Consider the following 10,114-nt stretch of genomic DNA (forward strand, 5'->3'; position numbering starts at 1 on the left):
TGATATTTGATGATATCAAATAATTATAACCAATTGGCTACTGCTTTCATTATTATTGCAAGAGAATTTGAATTTCAATTGAAAGTCCAGAACTAGATTAAAGTCACTTTTCTGGCACCAAAGAAAATGGAAATAAACTATTACCACAACGATGTGAAAGAGTTGGTTGTTCTTGTATTTTTGGAATCTTTTTCTGCACTCGAATCGCACTATCGACAAATATTGGGTTCGGATCAATAGTGAATGGAAGTATCAATCTTCATCTTATAAGAACTAAATTATACGTACCAACAAATCTATGCTTAACTTTGAAACAAATAAAACAATTGGACTGTCACACACAAAATGATCTTTATTACTTTACTCGTGACTCGTTTTGCATACATACAATAATTATCTTCGTAACGGTTTATTTCATGTTGTTAGTGTCCTGATTACTTCAATACATGTTAGAGTGAATGTTTATTTGTTTTTTTCTTTTCGGTTTATTGAATATTATGTTTAAAACTCGCGACGATGATATTTGTCTGGGTCAAAGTAGGATGTGACGACGACACGGTCACTGAATTTACGTCCCGTCAAAGCTTGTTGTGCCTTTTGACAGTCCATAACCGAATTGAATTCGACAAATACCTGCAAATCAGAATTAAACGTAGTTAAAAAATTTATTCAAAAATTTTTTTTTCGTAAATTTACCTTGCCACATCCGGGCACCTCCACTCCTTCAATGGGCCGTGGGATTTCGATACTTCGAACGACTCCGTATTTGTTGCATTCTTCTCGGATATCCTCCATAATATCTTCGTATTCATCCTCTTCAATTAGTTCGTCGGGTGTCACCATGTTCAATAGGCAAAGTACTTCAGTAGCAGGGCCCGAAGTGCCAACCATCGATAGACCTGGCACTTGAATTTGAACTGGAGCTGCTTGTACGTTGGATGAATTTGCATTCTTTGCACCAACACTAGCCCGCTGAACGATCAACTTCTTGTCACCCAATTGCATTCCATTTAATCCAGCAATAGCCTATAGACAGCAAAGACCATTGGAAAATTATTAAAATTGAAACAAAATATATTCTTTTAGTCATTCTCCGAAGGTTTTTTTGTTGCTAAACGAAAAATTCAACGAGCAATCCGTTAGATATCGTACCTGGTCTGTAATGTTAAAGTCAACATATTCGGCGAAAGCGTAACCTTTGCTCAAGCCAGTTGCTGCGTCCTTCACCAGATTGAACGCACGTAGTTGTCCAAAAGATAGAAGCAATTCTTTCACCTGAAAATATTGTTAAAAATTAGTTCTTGTGTGTTTTAAGTTGAAATTTCAACTTTTCATCTTGTTCATAATGTCGATTTCTACGGAAACTCCAACTAAATCTAACGCGTTTGCCCTTTCCATAGCGTACTTACGTGTATCGCATTTGCTTACTGATCAATTCTTATAAAAAAACTATTTCTGATTGGCGAAGTCAGTTTGACAGTAAGCAAATGGATTGACATTGTAACGTGAAAAGTTAAAGTAAAAAATAACTAAGGAAATCTAATGAATTTTGTTACATGAGAATGCTAAACAAACCAATGGATTTGATAGCAATTCGTTGAATGCTAAATGCTCTTTTTCGCGAAAGAAAAATGTCCGATTGTACGGAACATTAAAAACATGAGAATAATCAGACATTTGTTTGCCCTGCCATTTTCTATACAATTTTTCTGTTGTTGTTGCTTATTTTGTGTTGAATAATAGTCGCACACTTGCCTTCATCAAGAGATAGATAGAGAGAGCAATTCCAGACACAGTATTTAAATGGTCGTTTCGTAAAATGTGTAGACAATAAAATTGGAATCGGACTTATGTGCGTGGTTCATATTGGTATTTGGTTTTAACGAATTTTGATACATGTTCACCAATTTTAAGAAAAATGTTTCAATCGTACGCGACCACCCGATCGTCTACAGTCATAGCGCCAAAAGAAATTGGAAGGAGGAGAAGAAAAACAAAACACTTTAGTCATGGCAATCAAGACAATGTGAATTAAAAAAAAAACAATCAAGTAGTAAATGACAACGTTTGTTTGCTTTGATCGCGCGCGCGCATTGAGTCTGAAAGGCTGAAAAATGCTAGAAAAATTTGCTGCAAAAAATTGTGTGACTGAAAGACAAAACACATTCTGTTTTCTCCGAATTTCTTTTGTTTGCCTGGAAATAAATACTGTGGAAATGAAAGAAAGATGCATGTTGTCGACTTATTGATTCCTGTAAAAATCAAATGTGAAACGACGACGCATTATTAGCTCATCCGGATTGAATTGAAACCTAAACCTGAAACACAATAAATTCGAACGTTGCTTTCAGCCTATTGATGAGCTATTGAGGTGCAATGAAAAAAGAAGACAAATGCTAAAAGAAAACGAAAAATTTCACTAAAATGTGATATGACACACAGCCAGATCACACCTAGAAAATGTACAATTTCCGCTGAAAAGATAAAAATGCTATGGGAAGAAAAATTGAGTTGTGTGTTTTTGTTTTTGCTTCATTGGTTGGTGTTACAATTTGCTGATGGGGAGGAAGAGAGATAGAAGAAAACGAAACCACTGAAAACATTCAAAATGCAATAACAAAATCCAAAGTGTCATTCGTTGGATATGGCATTTTTCTTTGTATCATCACGATACTATCGTCTTATAACATCACCTAAATTCGAAAAAATAACCTTTTTTCCCTGTTTTTTTTCTTTCGCAACATTTTCTGTGTCTGTCCACACAATTCACAACGTATCGCTATGTTTGTCTGTGTGTGGGTATGTAAAGTGAGTGAGCAATTTACCTAAATCCTATAAATTGGTGAAATTTGTTTTTGTTGTTGTTTAAAAAAGAAAAAAAAATGATAAAGATATGAACGAAATTAAACGCATAAACCCGACTGAATTTCGAATTGATTGTGTGTGTTTGTATCCATATTGCGGTTGACCCCAATAGAAAGCCGTGAATTGATTTGGAGTTTGTGTGCGGTTTGAACGCGATATTTTTTGCTAAAACTTTTGCGTAACAAATTTCTGTGTGTGTTTTTTTTTGCTTTTCTGATTGCGAGGGACTCTTTGATTTCTCCGTAATATTTTTCGTTTATCATAGATAAATTTTTGTTTCGTTAAAAATAAAAACAAGCAAACAAATAAAACGTAAATAAAGAAAAAAAAAGAAATCGTTTACACAATTGAACCCAACGGCTGCAATCTTACTTACCTGGTCTTCGTTCAAGTAGTTTGGCAAACCGCCAATGAAAATTTTGTGCGGTGAATCAGGAACGACCGTACTTATGACACCGCTAACCGGTCCAACTTGATGGTTATTGCCCGAATTTACGGCACCATCGCTCATGCCAGGCATCGGCTGATAATCGTGTGGTCGACGAATTTTAAGACTCTGACCCTTGAAATTGATGCCATCGAATGCCATTGCCTGTGTGGTCTCGTCAATCGAACGGAATTCCAGAAATGCAAAGTTTTTATCGAGATTTATTTGACATGCCAACACTGGGTTGCCAGCCGCTTGTGCTAGGCCGGACAGATGCATTTGGTCGTTGAAATAAGCCATCATTTCGTCTTCGGTGACGCCGAACGGTATGTTGCCAACGTATAATCGTCGGGCTTGTCGTGTTATTGTGCTTCCCACAACCGGTACGGCTGCTTGCGGTGTATCAGCCACAATATTCGCTGGTATTTGACCAGCTGCTTGCATCGCTTTGTATTGAAGCGGTGTGATATGTTCAAAACCTACGGAAAAATGAAATTTTTTTTACTCACAGTCCTTCAAAATTTATGAAATTAAATATGCTAACCTGGTGGTGGAACATCCCAGTACAATGAACACTTTCGTCTGCGAGAGCGTTGCTTCTTCGGCGAACGTGAGCGGCTGCGACCTCCTCGTCTAGCTCCTCCTCTATGGCCATCCGGCGATCGGCGAGTGCGGTCTCTGCTACTGCTACGAGAACGGTCTCGCGACCTATTTCTCCGCGTATTTCCGCGCTCTCCAACACCACCTCTCAATTGCCTATCACCACGGTCACCACGGTCACGATCTGAAATTTCCAATCAAAATGCATCACACAGATTATTGCAGCTGTCATCAATAGACGTTGTCAATCGTTTGCGTGTCCAAGCTCATACACAAACGAAAAGCCCAAAACAATTCAATCCACAAAATATTTCGATTCCGGAGATTAATTCTAAAAAGTTTACACTATTCATCGATATTTCGATGCAATGCTTAAAAATCCCATGGCAAACCAATGATTTCTTCGCTGCGATGAGTCGAACATAGAACACATTGGAAGCGATGCTAATTACGCTGTAATAAACAATACAAAAACTCACCTTCTGCACCCATGTTACGGCTCTGAATTTTGCTGAAATCAATTAATCACAACTGTTTTATGTATTTCGGCCAAATTTAACACGTTTCGTCGCGAAATATTGATGCAATCCGACAAAACCGACCAGAGAATCAATGCAAAGAAATGTGTACAGCGTTGATTTGAGTTCTCTTTAATATAATTTTTTTCAAGATGGCGGAATGACAGCTAAAATACCGCGGCGCGTACAAACTGTTTTTATCAGTGTGCATACACTGTTCAGATGTCAAACACATGGCACAGGGTTCAATAATTCCATTCAGCATCTGCTAAGTACTTTTGTGTATTTAAACGGAAATTACAACAAATTAAAGAGTTAGTTTAAATATAACGTATTCGATTATAGTATATATTAGATTTGATATCGTAAACAACGAACCCAGCGATGAAAATAATACCTTTCTTTTCCAATTTTTAGGATTTTTTCTATTTACAGTTTGGGTTAGGTTTCTTCGCTTTTATTAAGTAGTATTTTGAATGTTTAGATACGCCTGTTCCAATGTGGATTGTATGTGAATGAAAGACTGTTACAGTGTCATAATCTACGTGCAGCTGATTTTAAAGTTTTAAATTATATCAATTCAAAAATTGTGTTTGATTCGCAAACTTCCAATTTTTTTTGCCAACGTGAAAATTTGAAAAAATATGAAATATGAAATGATTACTTACAATTCTGAAACGTCCATATACTAAATAATGAATTAGTATTATAGTTTCCATTCAGATCATTTATTATTTACAAGTTACATTCCGTATTCAATGAATACTATTCATTCATGGGTATTCGAATTATTTTGAATGGTTTATGCCAGTAAAAGCAACGTGGGCTTTTTTCATACAATTATAAAAATTTATAGTCATGGTCATGGCTTTAGCGGAAAATTATTAGAGTAAATTTTAGCGCCCATGAGATAAAGAATAAAGAACAGTTTTGAGGCATAGCTCATGCCGCATGGTATGTCATGAAATACACCTATTTCATAGTTACGGCTGTTGATTGGCCTGGAAGATTTGATTCCTACCGTTCAATTCAAACACGTAAATGAATTCATATTCACTTGAACGAGATTAATCTCTATCTTCTTCTCTCTATATAATTTTCATTCCAAAATTTTATTCGAAAAGGAAATTAAGTTTGGCTTTTGGTGTGAAATTCAAAAGGTTTCTTCACATCTATAGGGGCTTATTTGTCATCTATAGGGGCTTATTTGTCACACGAGTCATTGCAAATCTCACAAGTCAGTACAAAATGGATATTCTGCACATTCGTAGAATATTTTAGCATGCCTTTATCGAAGCTCTCTCGAATTCGTCCAAAGGGATATTGCAACTTTTTCGAACAGAAAAAACGCCATCTAACGCTGTGCCCGTAAATTATTTTACTGTGCATTTAGATGATAGAGCTTGAAGAAAAGTTCGACACTATGCATAATCTTGGAAAGAGCTTGATAAACTTCATGAAATACATATATTTTATGGTCGTTGCAATACCCCTATGAACAAAGCTAAGTCCATTGTAATGTAACGCAACAATTCAAGTATTTCGGATAAAATTTTGTTATTCAAGTCATGCAACTGTGATAGAAAATAAAAGCAAATTGCCCGTAAAAAATGTGATGGAAGTGGCTATTTTACACTGTATAATTTAAAATTTGGAGTTCGTTTTGCGCTCTCTATTTTGAAGTAGTTCATTTTAAAGACATTTACTATTACAAGTTTATGACTTTCAAGTACCGACTTACCTCTTAAAGTCTTTGACTCATGACTGCAATGATGAAAATCTTCTTAAAAAAATTCGTCATGAATGAACTTAATGATGTGCACATTAAATTTACATTTAATAGCTGCTACTCCGAAATGTATTTATTTACAGGTAATTTTTTTAAAAATTAATTTGAAAGACTAAATCCATAAAATACAGTGCATTTCACTTAACTTAGCCTTCGAATCGGGCTGGGTTCCAAAAGCGCGAAAGCATGACAATAATTTAAGTTCGGATTCTGTTTTTCCACCGTTTCAAAGCACAAAAGGCTAAGTTAAATGATATTCACGGGCTGTGAATCACAGTCAACACTTCGAAAGTATGTTTCCATGATGAATTTAAGGGAGGATCAACTTTCGATGCTAAAATCGCTTATTGTTCGTGCGTGTGTTAATGTGGTCCATAATGGCGAATGGTCAACGCTCGACGTTTGAAATATGCGTCGCCGTTTGCTTTCGCGGTGTCGTTCATGCAAACATTCCGCAATGCCATTTTCCATGCAACGTTTTTTCTTTGGACAATGTGATATACTGCTGAGTGTTTTACTTTTACTGAGAGTTTTACGTTGTCCGATGCCATATGTACCGTTGTCGAAGCTTTTTGACCGGACTATGGCACCGTTCTTGAGGCTGCTCCTTCGTTTCGTGAGATTATTCAATGGATGAGCCGATTTTTCTTGGGTATGATTGGATAAGCGTGTCGATGATACTAAAGACGAATCTTTTTTATTAATCGACACATGATCATCGATGCCATTTATCTTTATGGTATAACTGGTGGAAAATGACGATGAAGCGGTTGTGTTTACTATTTGTTAGCTACTACTGGATTCGCATCCTCTATATTGTGGATCTGACGGTGATTCGGGCGTCATCAAGTCAGTCTGCGATGTGAGAAATTGTGAGAAAAAATGAGATAAAAAATGCAATGGCAATTGCATATGAAACAGTGAATTGAAGTACCTGTGTCTGTTCTTGATCGCTGCGCTCCTCCAACACCGTGTCTAAATCTAATGAGGGGAAACCTCTACTCAGGCTTCGTTCAGAACGTAGACTGACAGCTCTCGTGGTACGGTTAGCTATAGGAATGATTGGAAATCAATTCGTTTAGTTTGTATTTATTTTGAAAATAAACACACAAAACTACTGTTCGACAAACATTCCAAAAATGGCATTCATGAATCGACTTAAAAAAAAAACAACTTTACACTCTAAAAAAAGAAGTAATTTTAATGCCTTTTGAACATTCTCGCTACAAATTCTATTTACATATTTACACATGTGAATTTTGATAGACAAAAGCAAAGATAAAGCAGAGATAGAGACAAAAAAAAAGAACAAACACGAATAAAGCGAAAATCTTTGACATGCAATCAGCTAATTAAAGTTGCAAAGAAACGAAAATCGACAAAAAAAAACCATTCGAAAGATGCAATCAAAAAGGGAAAAAGTGAAAACAACAGAATAAACGAAAAAATGAAGAAAGAAAAGTTCCAATTAGCGCTGCTTCCTTACTGAGCCTATGGATAGGGCTAAATCTGACCAAGCTAACAGCGTGATCCTGTAAATCATAATTTCGACGACGATCTCGTTCACGGGCCATTTTAGCGCGATGTCGTAAACAACAGATTACCAACAATGCCAGCAATGGAAATCCAAAGATGCACGACACAATCGGTATGACTATCGATTCAGGTGACACTGAAAGTACAAAAAGAAAACACATTTAAAATGAATATACTTTGCCGCATTACCGTTCACTCTCTGTGTGTTTGTGTCATTTTTTATCGTTCAAATTTTCCCCAAATGTAAAATAAACGCATCAGACATTTCCATAAAACAGTTTTTTTTGCCATAGAATAATACCCACATACGGTAAAGAAATAAAATGATTTTAAATTGATTTTACATTTAGCTCGAGTTTGTTGAGCTTTTGTTCGTGCGTTCCGCAAACAGCTTTGCAGAGACACTCTGAGTGGAACTTGATGACGGATACATTTACAACATAAATAACGGAAAGATAACAAGAATATATTTTGGTTTCAGTAAATTGTTTATTTTGTTTGTGTGTGCGCGCATTTTTTTTCTGTTTACTTTACGGCAATGGCTCTTTCATCCAATAATAATTTTTCATCGAAATAAATGAAAATATCTACGAAAAAAGTAGAACAATTTTTTTCTGTCATAAATAAAATCAGAAAAAAATCTCATTGGCGCATGCCTTGAACTCGAGAAATCGGATTATCGCATTTGGCTGCTTGACGACCGAATGAAAATTGAAGTGTGCGCATTCACAATGTAATTGCGTAGTTAATGTAGATCATTAAAAACAAAAACAATGACTCTTTATATATGCACTCGACAATAAATTGGCAGCGTCGAATAGGGAGTCGTATGCGGCGGTGAGGCCATAGAAAAATACCCACTTACCCGTTGGATAGATGATTATGGTGCGTTTATTTTGGCCATTTGAACTGGCCGATAGATTTTTGATGATTGTTGATGTGGTTGTGGTAATTGGAATGGCTGCCACAGCCGCCGCTTTTGTTGTTGCCTCGACCATTGGCATTAATTTCTCGGTCGTAATGTGTGTTGAATTCAGCAGAATGCTCGGCATTATGGGATTTATTTCAGGGCTTTTCTCCTCGTAATTTGCTGCGCTGTAAATGTGTGTGTGTGTGTGTGTTTGTATTCGTTCCAGGCACAATACACCGCAGTCAGTAAAACTGAACGAACGACTGCATATATAAATGACGGGCAATAACAGTAAATGTCTAAGATAAATATTTTGACAAATCCAAAATGCCGTTTGCTGCTTGTGTTCGCTGGTGTTTTTGTCCTCTTATTTGTTTTGCCTCGCCTTTTGTTATACTGTGTATTCAATATCGCTTTTTGTTTTACCGCTTATTAATTTTGTATTTTTTTCTCTCTTTTTTCTGTTATTATTTTTCCTCTGTTTAAGCACTTTGTTTAATTCCGTTTTCAATTACGTTCATTCCGCAGCGATTTTTTGTAATGGCATTTTTCCGTTTCACTTTGTTTTCGATTGATAGATTGTGTTTGGAGGAGCTTGAATTTCAGCATCCTTTTGTGTAAGTGACCAATCGATTTATTTAATGAATTACTACTCTAATACGATTCTAAGTGGATAAGGGCAGGGCAGACTAAAGTTACTATCGATTTTTCTTGTGACCAATTGTTTTCTTGCTATTGTTGCCGTTGTGTTGTTGGCCGAATGAAATCCAAATGTGACATTCACTCGCTTTTAATATCATCGGATTATCGACGGATATGCTGTCATCTGATGCAAAAACATATTCATTCATATATATGTTACGAATGGTGAAAAGGCTCCGATTAAACTGGTCTCTCTTTCTGAAAATGAATAAATGGAAAAAAGATAATCAGTTAAAATGATGGCAACTTATGACAGCTAGAGGAATAAAAAGAACAGCAAAATACACATCATTCCATTTATCACTTTTGCCATCGATTTGAAACGGTTTTTTTTCTGTTCGTATTCCAAATTCACTTGTTTCTGTGGTGGTCTCGTTTGTGATGACGACAATGCGCCATCGATAAATTCAATGGCCGAATACATCAAACGATTTGGTCTGTTTGGTAATCTCGCAAGGAAAAAAAATCGATACATAAATGTGCGATTTCAGCTGAACTGCGAGAAGTGGATGTGTGTAACAATGGCAGAATTGAAGGACCCGATCTGTGACGTAGTCGCAATAAAAATATTTTATTTGCAACGGATTTATGTTACAACGCGCCCTTGAACTAGACAACAATAAAGCTATTTTTCAACGCTTTAACTGTCGACTTTTCTTTTAGGCCCAATCGAGTGAAACAGTTCAGCAAATCATAGACTTTATAAATTTCGCCTCATTTATTTCCTTGTTCGCCGACATTTAATACTCTCCACCCATGATCTCATT

At 36.2% G+C, this 10,114-nt stretch overlaps 2 protein-coding genes across 3 annotated transcripts; both read right to left on the minus strand.

Annotated features, from left to right (window-relative positions):
* Positions 1–332: 332 nt before the first annotated feature.
* Positions 333–4,565, minus strand: LOC129566104 (splicing factor U2AF 50 kDa subunit). Its single transcript, XM_055441683.1, has 6 exons — positions 4,372–4,565; positions 3,837–4,076; positions 3,242–3,771; positions 1,153–1,275; positions 697–1,026; positions 333–633 (listed from the first exon to the last, which is right to left on the minus strand). Exons 1-6 carry the CDS (start codon positions 4,382–4,384, stop codon positions 502–504), a joined length of 1,368 nt encoding a protein of 455 aa, XP_055297658.1. The 5' UTR covers positions 4,385–4,565; the 3' UTR covers positions 333–501.
* A 1,689-nt stretch (positions 4,566–6,254) lies between these two features.
* LOC129567388 (uncharacterized) lies at positions 6,255–9,545 on the minus strand. Of its 2 annotated transcripts, XM_055444225.1 has the most exons (5): positions 8,601–9,539; positions 8,080–8,151; positions 7,686–7,871; positions 7,134–7,249; positions 6,255–7,054 (listed from the first exon to the last, which is right to left on the minus strand). In XM_055444225.1, the coding sequence occupies exons 1-5, from the start codon at positions 8,785–8,787 to the stop codon at positions 6,986–6,988; spliced, it is 630 nt and encodes a 209-aa protein (XP_055300200.1). In that variant the 5' UTR covers positions 8,788–9,539; the 3' UTR covers positions 6,255–6,985. The 2 variants fall into 2 exon arrangements, with proteins under 2 accessions (XP_055300200.1, XP_055300210.1); XM_055444235.1 differs by lacking the exon at positions 8,080–8,151 and having other exon boundaries at positions 8,601–9,545.
* Between the last annotated feature and the right edge of the window lie 569 nt (positions 9,546–10,114).

The sequence above is a fragment of the Sitodiplosis mosellana genome, unplaced genomic scaffold (assembly GCF_009176505.1).
Source record: "Sitodiplosis mosellana isolate CC-2019 unplaced genomic scaffold, AAFC_SMos_1.0 Smas_scaffold_1, whole genome shotgun sequence".
Taxonomy (NCBI): domain Eukaryota; kingdom Metazoa; phylum Arthropoda; class Insecta; order Diptera; family Cecidomyiidae; genus Sitodiplosis; species Sitodiplosis mosellana.